Raw genomic sequence first — 14801 nt, 5'->3', positions numbered from 1 at the left:
GGGGTTAAGGAGTATGTTTAGTAGTTTGGGGGGGTTTTTGTATAGTAAAAAGATGGGGGGGGAAAGAAGGGGTCTGTATAGTAGTTTGGGGGAGGGGTCTTTATAATAGTTGTGGGAGGGTTTGTATATTGGTTGAGGTAGGAGTCTGTATAATAAATGGGGGAGGGTCGGTATAGTAGTTGAGGTCTGTGTCTTGGTTGGCCATGGAGGTTATACCCACTATTTATGACTGTTGTCTCTGCAGGAAATCTATAAACCACGCAGGAAGTACAAGAGACTAGAGGGCGCTGCTGAGCTGACTGACGAGGAATCCCGGGTACATGCCACCCTCCTGGAATACGGCAGGTAGGTGGCTCCACCTGGTGCAGGGAACTTCATTGTACATTTCTTTCTTTTGCACTCATTCTCCATTCTCCTCCTAGCACTCTGCTCTTTCCCGCCATGTGAGTACCAAGGGCTGTGATTCTGCTTTGTGAATGACCCCCCCCCCCCCCCCCCCCCCCATCGCCATCCCCATCCCCACTGCTCATTTGTTGCCTTTGTGTGACAGAGAACATTGTATGTCGGGGTTGTCGCTAACCTTTTCTGTGAACTACAGCATGTGGGAGGAGTTTGTGCTATGCAAGTGGGCGTGTCATATTAGGGGTGTGTCCTAGAAGAGGATTGTGGTTGGCAGCAGTGCTGTGGGTGTGAAATCTGTTCCAGGGCTGGGATAGTGACAAATCTCTTCTTGCCCCTCCCCCCCTTACCCCCTCTTTCTGTATGACGCCTCCTTAACGTGTCGCGGTTGTATGTTGCAGGCGGTACGGGCTCAGTAAGCCGGGGAGGACGGACAAGGTTTGTATCTTCTGATCTGTGTTGGTGTCGCGGATGGGCCAACATTGTCCGATGATTGTCCTTTGTTTTCTCCTGAAGCCTGAGGACCATAAGGTGTCTGCCCCATCGGGATTGGCTGGTAAAGGGGAGCCCAGGGATGAGGATGAGTTACAGGCCCAGGAGGAGGTAAGTGAGAGCTCTATGGGAGGCGGCCATCTTTATTCTGCTTCAGATCGTTTCATCCAGTGGGGTATATACACGTGTTGGACGAAGGGGGAGGGGGGTATATACACGTGTTGGACGAAGGGGGAGGGGGGTATATACACGTGTTGGACGGAGAGGGGGGGTATATACACGTGTTGAATGGGGGAGTCAGTTTGTGTGGCTTCTGCCCTGACAGTCTCTTTGTTTCCCGATAGTTGCGTATTACAGCTTTGATGACAGGAATGGCGGCCATGGATCTGGATCAGGTGCGTCTTGTTCCCTCAGGGCTCTTTCTTTGATTATGGCCTCCTTGTGATCATGTGATCTCCTTTTTAGGGGCGTCTGACGGCGAGCTCGGTGGGGCAGATTGTGGGGTTACAATCTGATGAGATAAAGCAGATGGTGTCAGAGTACGCCGAGAAGGTGAGAGGTCACGCTGATCCCATCAACCTCGTCCCTGATGTGGTGCGCTTGGGGTTATTATTATGAAATTACCTAATTGGCTGTACAGCAGTAACAGATAGTCAGGTGGGAGGGGTCATTATGTGTGGACCAATGAAAAAATGAGGGCTGTGAGTACGTGGCAGGGAGTGGTAGGCGGGGTCACAGACAGCAGGAACCTCATATGAGATTTCCAGAGGGGGGACACTGCTAGAACTTCTGTAAGTGGTAAATGGGGCCAAACTCTGCACATACACGGCGCCAGTCTGCAGCAAATACCCCCAGGGGCCCAACATGCCCAGCAGCTTCATGCAGGTGATCTAGCACACATGTGTGATGTATGTGGCCCGTGTCTCTGTGTTCTGCGCTCAGTAACTGTCAGGGTTTCTTCTTTTCCCTCCATTCCAGCAATCAGAGCTCAGTGCTGAAGACAGACCGGAGAATATGGGGGCTGCCCAGCACCACCGCAGGAAGGTGGCCACTCTGAACAAGCAGATCACCCAGAGGGGTAAAATCCTGGAGCAGGTAACTGGAAGGGGGGAGTGGGGGATGGGGAAACGGGGACAAAGCAGAAGAGAAAGGTGGTACCAGGAGGCGGATGGTTTGGGTAATGCTTGGGGGCTAGGGCACAGGACTCATTCTATATTTGCTCCTATTATTAGTAATGGTGACCCATTAGAGGCGGGGTTTTGTGCACTCATGTGTGGGCGGAGCATTGACATGTGGGCAGTGTGGGTGTTGAATTGTGGGCGGAGGTGTGGTGACATTTTTGTTCTCTTTGTGTTGTAGCTGAGGGGAAAATCCTCTGATCTCCGTGCTGAGTGTGATAAAGCCAAGAAGAAACTGTCGGAGGTAAGTGGGCTGCAGATAACCCCGATGAGTTGGAGCTCCCTCTGCTGATGCTGAATTTTCTTTCTGTGTTCAGATTACAGAATTTGCTGAGAAGCTGGACGAAGAAACAAGGAGCCTGGAGAGCGTCGAATCCAAGGCCGATCCAGGGTGAGACCCCCCAAATATGTAATAGTGCAGGGGACCACGCCCCCTCCCCCAATATGTAATAGTGCAGGGACCACGCCCCCTATCTCCAATATGTAATAGCGCAGGGGACCACACTCCCTCCCCCAATATGTAATGGTGCAGAAGAAGTCCCCCTCCCCTGATATAGGACCACCATGGGGCGCTCTGTCATGTTCATCCCTATAATTTCTTTTTTTCTCTTGGCCCAGCGTCCTCCTCAAGCTGCGCTCTCTGGTGGCTATGAATGAAAGTCTGAAGTCCCAGGAATCCCAGTTCCGGGCCCACTGCAGGGTGAGTTCTGTGCTGTTAGTTATACATCGTGAAGGGCGGAGTCTCTGGCCACGCCAGCAGTGTCGCCATTCTTCAGTACCGGCCAGTGATCATACTGATCCATTATTACATCCCAGAGACACAGATTTGACTTCATCTGCAGCCCGGAACTCTATCTGAGGAGAATTAGGCAGCCAAGAGTGTGCAGAGATGTTATTATCCTGGCTAATGAATCACCGACAAGTATACAGGAGTACAGAGTTCACTGGCGGCATGATTGTTGATGTTTTTCTGTAATTTCTATTTAAATCTAATATATATGAGGCAGCAAATGCTACTCTATGATAATTAACACATCAAAAATCAGAAGCAGTGTCACCAGCTGACCTCTGTTGCAGTCCCCATTGAGCAGGAATGGAATGTGGGGGAAGCAGCACAAACAGCCAAATTAGTTCATGTCCTGAGAAGAGGATACAGCAGAGTGACACAGGGATGGGCTCATTAGTCTACTCTGCTGGGGTGACCTGGGCTCAGAGGCAGTGGGTGGAATGATGCTGGTCATCAGACTTGGGACATCTAGTGGCAGAATATAGAACTTCAGGGAATTCTCTTTTGACTTGATTTGCTTTACCTATTTGTTGTCTCGCAGGAGGAAATGTCTCGTCTGCAGGAGAACATTGACAATCTGAAAGCAGAATCTGCAGAGGGCAGCGAGGAGAAGGTAAAGGGCAGTTTGTTGTGTGTGATGCCCCTGTGGGGGTGTTAGTCGCCGTGACCCTCACCTGCTATTTTCTGGTTTCAGGAGAGAAGTCAGCTGTTTGAACAGCAGCTAAAGGCAGAGAAAGAAAAACTGCAGAAGATCCGACTCCTCCTGGTGAGTGGGGACACTCAGGGCTATTCATCCAATGATGTGTGAGGTCACAGCTGAGGAGCATCAACCAGTGCTCAGTGTCACTCATTTCTTTTATTAATTTCCAGGCTCGCAGGAACCGTGAAATTGCCATCTTGCAGCGCAAAATCGATGAGGTCCCGAGCAGAGCTGAGCTAACGCAATATCAGAAGAGATTCATCGAGCTGTACGCACAAGGTACTTACCATGCCCAGCCAGGTCTCCGGAACATTAACCCCCTAGCAGTGATCCGGAGTGTGACTCGGGGTGGATTTTACCTGCAAAAAGCGTTAATCCTGAGTGACACTCAGGGTCGCTTAAAACTTAAAATAAAACAATTACCTTGCTCTGTTGGCGTCCTTCTCCTCCAATCTGAACTTTAGAGACAATCTCCAGGGTTTTCCGGTGACGTCGGTGCGGGCGGGAGGATAATTTTGTATTGGTTTTGATATTATATGTTTCACTATTTTTTTTTTATTTTTTTCTAACAGATTTTTGTGTTTTTTTTATTTAAAGTTCATTAATAAATTTATTAAATATTGGACATATTTCGGTGAGATATGCCTATAAATTAAAGGCCTACAATGTAAAATTCCATGCAAAAAAAAGTAACGCTTTTTGCATGGAAATATGGACAGAATCAGAACGCTGGGGGGGTTAATGTGAGGTGCTGTTCCATACTTCTACTCCACTATTGTGTTGTGGTGTAATTACTTCTGCTGTCCTCTAGAGGGAGTCACCTTCATCCTAACCCCCTGCTCCCATCTACCTCACCATTGCCTTGTGCTGTCATTACTCCTACTGTCCTCTAGAAAGAGCCACATTTACCCCAATCCCCTGATCCCCTCTACCCCACCATTGTCTTGTGCTGTCATTACCCTTGATGTCCTATAGAGGGAGCCAATCCATCCCTCCCAACCTTTGTGGTGTAATTGCCCCTGCTATTCTATAGAGGGAGCCTCCTTCACCTCCTCTTTGTCTTGCAGTGTCTGCCACACATAAAGAGACCAAGCAGTTCTTCACCCTGTACAACACGCTGGATGATAAGAAGGTTTATCTGGAGAAGGAGGTGAGATTTTGGGGGGTCACAGAAAGCAGCCAATCAGATTTTCCCCTTACCTGGCAGTAATGATGGCTGACCTGTGACAACACATCTGCTTTTAGTACATTTACTTGTTAACTCCACTTGAGGTGTAACCTAATGATCCCCCCACTACTCTGCTGGGCACTGAACCTGTATTGTGCACAAAAAAAAAAACACAGGGAGCCGCCATCTTTATTCTCTTTTCCTCCTTCTCTGGCCATCTTGTTTGGCCAGGCCAGGGCGCTGTAACTCCCACACATTCACCCCCAACACACACAGGGGCAGACAGTGTTGCGGGATTTTCTTGGCAGACAAAACCAACGCTTTGAATGTGCGGCTCAGCTTTTATGCCAGAAACCCGGAGTGATCAGGTGGGGAAGTTACTGCAGAGGGGGTCTCTTTAGAAATAATGGCCACCTGATCATGGAAATGTAAATCTCCAGCCAATGTTGGGGCCTCGTTCTGCATTCATTGGTCATTCTCTGAGCCAAAACAAAAATGATTTTCATATAATGGAATCCAAACTGCCCGCTACGGGTGAATTTCCCTTCCGCAGTGAATGAAGAAATTGTTCTGATATAGAAATGTTTCTGTCTTCCTTTATACAACCCCACAATCTGATTGGATGGTTGTGTTGCCTTGGTCTGGGTTTTTTGGGGGTGTCTACAAGTCCTCCCTCCACCAATGGGGTTTTTTTTAAAACACTGAAATTTGTTTCATTGGATGTTTTCTGGCTTCTACACTTCAGTCATTTCAGAAGGGGGGGGGGGGGGGGGAGAGGAAAGCACTATGCTAATTGCCCCTCCTTCCATTCATGGAGTATTCATAGGGGTGGAAACTCCTGATTTTATTTTCTTTGTTTTGCAGGTGAATTTGCTGAATTCCATTCATGACAATTTCCAGCAGTGAGTACATTCTGCCCTCCAGTGCTCGGGGTTGACATTAGAGGGGGCAGCAGTCCTTGGGGGTGGTGGGCGTTCCATACAATTTCCGGGTATATTTTCTGTTGTCACCCAGACAACCTGGGGGCCCTCAATTCCCAGGTGGCATTCTGGGTAAATTGTATTGTGATTCCTCACCAGGGCGATGGCGTCATCAGGAACCCGGGAACAATTCCTGCGGCAGATGGAGCAGATTGTAGACGGAATCCGACAGAGCCGGAATAAGGTGGGGCCCTGCAGATTGATAGCTGACCCCCAGGGGGCCATGTCAATCTAGTACAATAGTAGGTGTACAGGCCCCATTGGCAGTTTTGGGGGTCACTCTGGGAGTATAATGGCCCCAGTGGCAGTATTGGGGATATAAAGACCAAGTTGGTAGTTTTGGGGGTCACTCTGGGGGGTATAAAGGCCCCATTGCCAGTATTGGGGGTCACTGATGGTTTTGTCTCCCAGATGGAGAAGAAGAAGCAGGAGAATAAGATGAGACGTGATCAGCTGAATGATGAATATCTGGAGATGTTGGAAAAGCAGAGATTATACTTCAAGACGGTCAAAGAAGTTAAAGAGGTGAGGGGGTGGAGTCTCTGATTAGAGGGTGGAGCCATGGGGCACAGTCTACAATCACAGCCAAGTTCTTTGATTATATGCAATCCATGTTTTGATGTGACATACATGTACTGAGGTCCTTATAGGTGAATCTCTTGCATTCATAAAGATGGCTGAAAGATACTCCGCCTTTATTTGTGATGGGTTTTCTTTTCTCAGGAATGTCGGAGGAATGAGATGTTGCTGAGTAAACTGAAGGATCTGACAGGCTGAGGAGTCCTTGCAGCAGAGTTCTGCCTTATATATTGGGATATTTGCCTCTGGAATCACAACTTAACAATGATTGGTAGGCCAGACAATTGATGAATATGAGCAATGTATACTGTGCTTCCCCTTTACCGCCCAACATTGATATACCACCCTGGTGGGGATCAAAGAGAAGGTCAGCCTTATCTGTACAGAGGGGATAGAGGAGCAGATTAGGGGGAGATTCACCCCTCTGTATACCCTGCACACCCCTCTTCCCTGCTGGGCAGCACGGAGGTTGGTGATTGGTGTTTATATTTGGGGGAAGCCACCTGTACATTGATAATTTTGGTGTGTCTGTATCACATTAAAGCTGCACAATATTAGAAGCTTTACTGACTGCAAATTCTTGACTCTCCCCCACTCCTTTTCATATAGGATATATATGTGGTATATAACCCATCCCGCTCATGTGCGATACACGTGTGGTGTATACCCACCTCTTTCTTGTATGATACATATCAACCTATTTACCATTGGGGAACCCTTGAAATAACTTGCTATATCCACAGCACATTAGTGTGGTGGTCAGTGGGAAGAATGTCACCCCTAGATACAAACTGCTCATTGCTCTAGGTACCCCTAGCAAATTCAGGAGGCTTCCTGGTACATACAATCACAGCCTATGAAGTAAACACCGGTCCTCTCTATACAGTATATACCACACACACACTTGTCAAACATGGTATTTTAATAGATTTATCATCTTTTCACCAATAAATATGTAGTGAATTCCACAGATGACATTAGGAATTTCTGTTGTTTGATTTAAATGTGATCAGATAATATTTGGAATCTTTGGATGGTATTCGGCAGGCTTTGTTCTCTCCAATGGAATCCCGGAGGGAGCACTGGTCCCTTATCTATGATGTATACAAACTGCCCCCTTTATATTTTATTACCCCCAGATACAGCCCATAGGAGGAGTACTGGTTACCTATATAACCCTCCCCCTCACATCATATCTTACAGAAGGGGGCAAGACTTGCCCCATATAAATGGTTTATACAAACTGATCTCTAAGGCGCCGTCATTTTCTTCAGCCCCTCTGATCAGAAATGACCAGATGTAAATAGCGCTGTCATGAGCTGTTGTGCTGCATGGCCCTTCTGCTTTCTCAATCATCCTGAATACAAAGCGAGCCCGGAGGAAGCAGCAAGAGGTCAGAGTTCTATGTTAGGAATAGATTTATTTTTGTAAAAAATCATGGGGATATTTGAACATTTTTTTTCCCCTGGACCTAGCAGGTGCAGAGATCTCTGGTAGTTACATATTACAGTTTCTTAGCCCCTGCCAGCCAGTGATAAAGTCCCAGAAGACAGAATTGGTTGTTATTAGCGTGTGAACTGTCGACCATTGGCCCGGCCACCCCGATTGATGTGTTTGAAGACTTTTGCTTTCTGGAAGTTTTTAGAATTCTGATAGCCGAATCCGCCTCCCCCGCCACGTTTCTGGAGCTTCTTACCTGCGCTGCTGTTCACATCTGATATAGGTTGAGTTGAGGAAAAGAAACTGGGTAAAAATGGCCACAATCAGAGTAATCTCCAAAGAGCTGCTTGCAACATCAACATGTATACTAATACTATCCTTAGTATGCAGCACAGGTACCACCCCCCCAATCTCTTATATACAGATATGCAGCACATCACTGCCCCCATACAGATATGCAGGTTCCAATACTTGCCCTCTAGATGATGTCTGCATCCAATTTTATTGGGGTACACCTACCACAGCTGATGTCAGGGTTGATGGCAAGTCTGGCCCGGAGTCTCACCCCTGGATGGTGGGTACAGCAGCCCCAGTGTAACACTACGGCCTCAATGCTGCAGCTATGATAAAATGCTTTAATTGCCTCCATCACAAACCATTACTGCATTACTCAAGGGAACATCTATAGCACAGCAGATTCCCCCCCCCCCCCCCCAAATAATAATTTCCTTTGGTTTCGATTGTAAACTCACCAATTTCACCCCCTCAACAAACCACTGAAATTCACATTTGCGAATTATTGGATTACCAATAGGAATTGTATAAAGGATACTGAGGTCAACATATGGTGGGATCTGGAATCCGAAGGACAGGCAGACTTTCGGCAGATCCAGCGTGTGGACATCAAATATCTGCTTGTGTGAGTGCGAGTCGTAGGCTCTGATGTACGCTTTGTATGCTTCCTGCGCTGACTTATGAAGGTAATAATTCTTTTCAATCAGCTTCTCCAACTTGAAGAGAAAACAAATCAATGTGAGACAAGGAAGGGGGGGGGTTAATGATGAGAGAGGATTCACCCACAACAATTACCTGTGATTGGATATCGGAAATCTTGCTCCAGGAAAACTCAAACTCACTCAGCGGCACCTGCAATGATCAATAGATTACATAATATTCTACATTACAGTGACACGCCCCAGCCCAGAGATCTGACACCCCATCTTCACCTTGGCTTGTTTCAGGTAACGAAGGAATCCCAGCTCCTCTGGACGCAGAATCAGCAGAGCGTGGCCCCTACCATCTATGCCACGGGCCGTTCTACCCACACGGTGGATGTATTCCTGATGAGAAGAATTAGGTTTTTACATTGGCACCCCCACATTTGCCCTTCTCATGAGCACCCAATCACCCCCCTATAGTCCATCATGGATTTGCACCCGTCTCCAGTCACCTTGGGGTCATCTGGGGGGTCATACTGGACAATCCAATCCACTTCTGGGATGTCCAATCCTCTGGCAGCTACATCTGTACACAGGAGGATCCCGGAATCAGCGTTACAGAACTGAAAGAAGGTTGTGGTGCGTTTGGTTTGTTTTTGCTTCCCCTGTGGAGAGAGATGATGCTTAGAGGGGTCACAATTGGGGGGAAGGGGATAATGGGCAGATAGGAATCCAGGACTCACGTGAATCGCCATCACTGGCAAGTCAATGTAATTCAGGAGCTCATAATGAAACTTCACCGACATGCAGGAAGAGAAGAAAACCATCATCTTCTTCTTACGATTCTTCTTCAGGAAAGTGAAGAGCAGAAGAAAACGCTTCTCAGATGGGCAAACCACGTAACCCTAAAATGGGACAGAAAAAATGGTGGTTTATACAAGGAATCCACACAATAAACCAGCCAGGAAAGTCACCCAATCCTACCTGCTCCAGGCCATCCACCGTGGCTGTGTCCTTGTTGTCATCAACCCCCACATATAGGGGCTCCTTCTTCAGGGAAATCCGGGCCAAATCCTCCACCTTCCTCGTTTGGGTGGCAGAAAACAGCATAGTCTGCCGGCGCTCTGTGAGGAGACACAAGATAAATGCTGTATCCCCCATCCCGACATGGGTAACTCCCCATTTATACCCCCCCAATATATACACACACACACACACACCAATGACAATCCACTATGCTCCCCACCTTGACAGGGGTAACTCTCTATACCACAATGGATGCCCCCACCACCCAGCCATACCAAAGACATGCCGTCCCAATATACACACACCATACACACAATCCACTATGTCCCCCACCCCAACGGGCAACTCCCCATCCATACCGCAATGAATGCCTCCACCATTCACCTGCCGAATACACAGACCATAGACAAAATCAACTATGCCCCCCACTCCAACGATGTTTAACTCCCCATCCATACCTGAAAGGACATCCCCACCACAGACCTGCCCCACCAACATACACACACACCATAGACAATTCACTATCCACACCCGCCAGGGGTAACTCCTTATCTATACTGCAATGAATGCACCCACACATAACACAGACCTGTCCCAAAATACACACACCATACACATAAACACCCCCCCCCCCAGCTGTAATAGCACACATCAGTGCATGTATTGCAGGTGGTGACACTCACTTGGTAGAAGGCTGATGATTTGTTTCATTTCTTGCTCAAAGCCAACCTCCAGGATACGATCAGCCTCATCGATCACAAGGCACTGCAGGTTCTTATACATGAAGCCAGGCGTGTTCTATAGGAGGAGTGAGATGACTTATAAATCTGACCAGTTTCTTCTTCAAACTTAATGGGATGGACAGAATCATTCTCAGTATTCAACACAGAATTTGTTTTATGCCAGGTGGGAAAAAAAAATCTAGGAGGGTGGTAGCCCTGTATTGTGACCCAAAAACGGCCGTGTGGAACACCAAGCTAAAGGGTCTGGTGATCACTTTGCTTCATTCCATACCAGAGTGCTAAAGTGATCAGCCAGTGTTAGGAATGCCAGAGAAAAGTGAATGTAGATATAATAATACACAACAGGGAGCAGTACCTGCATGTGGTCCAGCAATCGTCCAGGTGTGGCCACAATTATATTAATGCCATTGGCCAGTTTCTGGGCCTCTGCCGAGCGGTTGCTGCCTCCCATTATCAGGCCGTATGTGTGGACGTGATGTGCCATGAGCTCCTTCAGAACACCGTACGTCTGCATGGCCAACTCTCGTGTTGGGGACAAGATGAGAACTCCGGTTCCTGCAGAGACAAACATTTACATAGATCTAATGGCTACTTATAAAGAGGGCCTGTCATTTCCAGTTTATGGCAGACAATCCTATGCAGCGTGTAATATACTTTCTATCGATGGGTTGGGGAAATGACCAGTGAGCATCCTAGAAAAGGTTTTATCAGATTGGAAGGGCAGAGGAAATGCTGGTCACTCATTGAATATCACAGGGGATCATTTTACTAACCAGACAAGACAGAGAACAATTCTCACCATTTCTGGGCATGAACCTCAGCTTGTTGACCAATTCTATGGCTGGAATTAGGAAGGCCAAAGTCTTCCCACTTCCAGTACGAGCAGCGGCCAGGACGTCTCTGGAAAAGACAAAATGAAGAGTGGTCATGTGAGCATGGTGGGAGTATCATAGCAGCAGGCCAAGGGGGGCATTTCTAATATCCTCACCTTCCCTCCAGCAAAGGCCGGATACTTTTGTGCTGAATCTCGGTCATGTGAGTGAAGCCCATCTCTGCTATGGCTTTCAGCGTGTTCTCATTTACCAGACTGGAGAGCGAGGAGAAGGATGAGTCCTCAAAAGCTCCTAAAATGTGAAAGATTAGTCACATGACTGCAAATAGCAGGAGAGACACCATGATTCATTCACTGTACTGAATGAGTACCTGTCAGACCCATTGGTAAACTTGGCTCTTCCTCTTCATCATCCTCCTTCCTAGTGCTGGCCTCCCCCTCACCTGCGGTGTCATCTTTATTCTTCGTGTCTGCAGATTCTTCCTCCTCAGTTTTCATTCTCTTTTTGTCTGAAAATTTTGTACAACAAATCAGTAAACCAGTGGGGGCTCCAATTCTCATGAAAATGAGCGGCCTCCTGTGTAATTCATACAAGCCCAGCCAAGGTGACAACACTTTCTATGTTAGAGGTAAGGAATGCAAAGGTGTCACTTCCTCACCTTCAGCCTGCTGAGGGCACAATAAAGGAGCAGCCACACACTGATCAGCCATCAGCTCTGCTCATTCTCTCCCCTACTTTCAGCAAATGAGCAAGTGCTGGATTCTGATTGGCCCCCAGTTCTGCCCCTCATATTCTAAATGTCTCTGTACAGAGGATTACAGGAAGCTGATATCAAAACTGTTGTTGGTTTTATGTGTTGGTTTTATGTAATTACAAAGTTGCAAAAAATTGTTTTAGTGTAGTAACAAATAATCTACAAGTCCCCAACCAATTGCCCCCCTGACCCTCAGGCAACATCTCACCTGAATCACCATCCTCAGACACAATCTTCCTTTTCTTTTTTTTCTTTTTCTTGATGTTGGTGGATGGCTGGGGGTCTTCATCCTTCTCCCCATCTCCATTGACTACCACTGGTTGGGCCTCTGTATCTGGCTGTGTAATGTTCTCAGCCTGATCCTCAGTGTCTTCGGCTTCCTCGACAGACTCCTCTACGGGGACTTTACCTGAGGAGACAAGACAGGGAAATTATGTACAGTGCAGGGGGAAGCAGTCTGGCCCCCGGGTTGGCTCTGTGACAGCACTCAGGTCCCCAGTCTCTACAGAGAACAAAAGTTCCCCCATAAGAGCATTCACAAAAGTGAAAGTGTGATAGATCAAGTTATTTACCCACTTCTCTAAAGTCACATCTGACATGTGTACTGCAAGACATTTACACTTCTTTGGACTCCCTCGACCAGCAATGTATTCATACCTGACCACTCACTGCCCTATAGCCCCACTGGACACTTTATTAGGTACAACTGGCTAGTCCCGGGTTGGCCCCATCTACTTTGCAGATCCCCCAGGGCCCCGGAAAGATTCCTCAGGAATTTGCTCCGTTTTTACATAATAAGACCAGGCAGTTCCTCTCATCTCCATGATGACAATGTCCCATCTACCACATTCCAGGGGTCCTCTATTGGATGGATATCTGGTGGCCCAACTGTCAGGGAACCAGTCTGAGATGATCTGAGCTGTGACACGGCAGGTTATCCTGCAGGAAGTAAAAGATGGGAACACTGTGGGCATAAAGGGGTGGTCATGGCCAGCAACAATACTAAGGTGGGCTGCGAGATTTACACCATGGTGAGTGGGTGCCAGGGGGCCAAGAAAATACCCCCTCCCCCTATTACATCACCACCAGCCTCAACTAATGATTCAAGACAGGATGTCGTCACCAAATTCTGACTCCACCATCTGAATGTGACAGAAGATATCAATACTTATCAGAACGGGGAATGTTTGTCTAATCTTCTCTTGTCCAATGTTGGTGACCTCATGTGAATTGTAAACTCAGGTACAGACAGGAGGGGCCCCGGTGTGATCCACTGCTGCTGTAGTCCATCTGCTCCAAGGCTAGATGTGTTGAGCATTCAGAGATCTCTTCTGCAGACCTCGGGGGTAATGAGGAGTTATTGGAGTTCCTGTTGCCTATCAGCTGGAACCAGTCCATTCATTCCCATCTGACATCAACAGAGCATTTTCACCCAGAGAACTGCCCCTCACTGGGTATTTTACCTTTTTCAGTGCATTCTCTGTAAACCCCAGAGATGGTTGTAGGTGAAAATCCCAGCAGTTTCTGAAATACTCAAACCTTGGCAGATTCAGTCACTGAAATCTCCTTTCTTCCTCATTCTGCTGCTTGTTTGTAAACTTCACCTGGTCATCTGGACGTCTACATATCAAAATCATTGCTGTCGTGTGATTGGCTAATCAGATATTTGGGGTAACAAGCAGTTGGACAGGGGGCGTACCTAATAATGTGGCCAGGGAGTGCATATAGCACTGACATATACCACGGTGCTGTACAATATATATGATAATAGAGGGAGGGGAGTGCAGATCTCCCATTATTGGAGTTTAGAGTTTTATATGAGTATGCGATGTGTAGATGGTAGGTGTAGATGGTAAGCCCCCCATATTGTACAGGGGTCCCACACACCGGGCCTCTGACCGGGGGAGCTGCGTGCAGGTGATGGGAGAGCGGTAAGGCATTCCCTGACACATAGGAGCTCTCCGCTGTCTCACCTTTCTTCTCCTTGTTCTTCTGACGGATTTTCTGACTTCGTTTCTCCAACTTTTTCCGCAGCAGCTTCATCTGTAGGTCCGCCATGCTGGTCACACGTGTGGAAACACCCGGAAGTGACGTCAAATCAGACCTATTGGGGGGACGTTTCCAGGACTTCCTGTGTGCGAGGGAAAGGAAATCACATGATCTGCAGACGTAGGCGGGCTCTCTTTACTGAACCTCCTGATACGTAGAGACTAACAAATGAAAACCTGTAAGAGGGCAGGGACTTAACGGGGGGGGGAAGACCCTTAGGGGCGAGGATAGGAACATTGTGAGCTAAAAAAACGCAGCAGATTAATGACCAGTCAGAAGACGAACCGGCGTAGTACGTCACCTGCACTTTCAGAAAGTGACAACAGGGGGCGGCGTGGGCAGGCTTGTAATAGCTGTAGTACCCGGTAGGAGGCGCCAATCTCCCTTAAATCCTTTATCATCCAGCGTTCCTCCAGGGGGCGCTATGGTTTCCTTGAGCAATGAGCAATCTGCGTCTCTCAGGTCAGACTAGGTGACCCCAATGATGTTTTTGGCTATGGGTGACATTATCCCCACTGTCCAGCAATGAAGGGGGAATTCTTTCCACTGACACCACACTAATGAACAGTGAGCTGTGCATAGTAATTATAGCCAGGGTTCCCTGAATGCTGGGTTACATTATGTACAGGAACCACAAGGCTATCTATGGGTAGCTCTATCTTTTTTCCTGTATTTTTATTATCAAACCTCAACCAGCGGTGACACCAAACAGGGCCACAAACAGCCAGACATACA

The 14801-nt window shown here is 47.6% G+C and overlaps 2 protein-coding genes across 3 annotated transcripts in view; one reads left to right on the top strand and one right to left on the bottom strand.

Moving 5' to 3' along the window:
- CCDC93 (CCC complex scaffolding subunit CCDC93) overlaps positions 1 to 6843 on the top strand; it is an 8432-nt gene extending 1589 nt beyond the window's left edge. The window contains exons 7-24 of one of the 2 annotated variants that reach the window (XM_072417849.1): positions 245 to 345; positions 423 to 443; positions 801 to 837; positions 916 to 1002; positions 1236 to 1286; positions 1357 to 1443; positions 1870 to 1986; positions 2251 to 2313; positions 2387 to 2460; positions 2688 to 2769; positions 3398 to 3469; positions 3551 to 3622; positions 3727 to 3835; positions 4624 to 4706; positions 5589 to 5626; positions 5804 to 5888; positions 6116 to 6229; positions 6428 to 6843. In XM_072417849.1, coding sequence (XP_072273950.1) covers positions 245 to 345; positions 423 to 443; positions 801 to 837; positions 916 to 1002; positions 1236 to 1286; positions 1357 to 1443; positions 1870 to 1986; positions 2251 to 2313; positions 2387 to 2460; positions 2688 to 2769; positions 3398 to 3469; positions 3551 to 3622; positions 3727 to 3835; positions 4624 to 4706; positions 5589 to 5626; positions 5804 to 5888; positions 6116 to 6229; positions 6428 to 6481 — 1347 coding nt within the window. In that variant the 3' untranslated portion in view covers positions 6482 to 6843. The remainder of the gene's footprint in view (positions 1 to 244; positions 346 to 422; positions 444 to 800; positions 838 to 915; positions 1003 to 1235; positions 1287 to 1356; positions 1444 to 1869; positions 1987 to 2250; positions 2314 to 2386; positions 2461 to 2687; positions 2770 to 3397; positions 3470 to 3550; positions 3623 to 3726; positions 3836 to 4623; positions 4707 to 5588; positions 5627 to 5803; positions 5889 to 6115; positions 6230 to 6427) is intronic. The other variant, XM_072417850.1, reaches the window with a different exon arrangement.
- Positions 6844 to 7193: 350 nt separating this feature from the next.
- On the bottom strand, positions 7194 to 14148 carry DDX18 (DEAD-box helicase 18). Its single transcript, XM_072417848.1, has 14 exons — positions 13991 to 14148; positions 12226 to 12426; positions 11634 to 11771; positions 11419 to 11554; positions 11230 to 11330; positions 10786 to 10985; positions 10371 to 10485; positions 9646 to 9785; positions 9405 to 9566; positions 9174 to 9326; positions 8950 to 9063; positions 8813 to 8869; positions 8556 to 8733; positions 7194 to 7997 (listed from the first exon to the last, which is right to left on the bottom strand). The coding sequence occupies exons 1-14, from the start codon at positions 14073 to 14075 to the stop codon at positions 7849 to 7851; spliced, it is 1929 nt and encodes a 642-aa protein (XP_072273949.1). The 5' UTR covers positions 14076 to 14148; the 3' UTR covers positions 7194 to 7848.
- Positions 14149 to 14801: the final 653 nt, after the last annotated feature.

The sequence above is a fragment of the Pyxicephalus adspersus genome, chromosome 7, assembly GCF_032062135.1.
Source record: "Pyxicephalus adspersus chromosome 7, UCB_Pads_2.0, whole genome shotgun sequence".
In the NCBI taxonomy this organism is placed as follows: domain Eukaryota; kingdom Metazoa; phylum Chordata; class Amphibia; order Anura; family Pyxicephalidae; genus Pyxicephalus; species Pyxicephalus adspersus.
The sequence above is the reverse complement of the archived record's forward strand: the minus strand, read 5'-3'. Positions and strand labels throughout refer to the sequence as shown.

Bases quoted from the DNA above. Each gene is read 5' to 3' on its own strand.
- DDX18 (XM_072417848.1), bottom strand. From the start codon at position 14,075: ATGGCGGACCTACAGATGAAGCTGCTGCGGAAAAAGTTGGAGAAACGA. The intron at 12,427-13,990 runs GTGAGACAGCGG...TTGTCTCCTCAG, and splicing joins GAAGAACAAGGAGAAGAAAG to GTAAAGTCCCCGTAGAGGAG. The intron at 8,870-8,949 runs GTGAAGATGGGG...TGATCATTGCAG, and splicing joins GTTACCTGAAACAAGCCAAG to GTGCCGCTGAGTGAGTTTGA.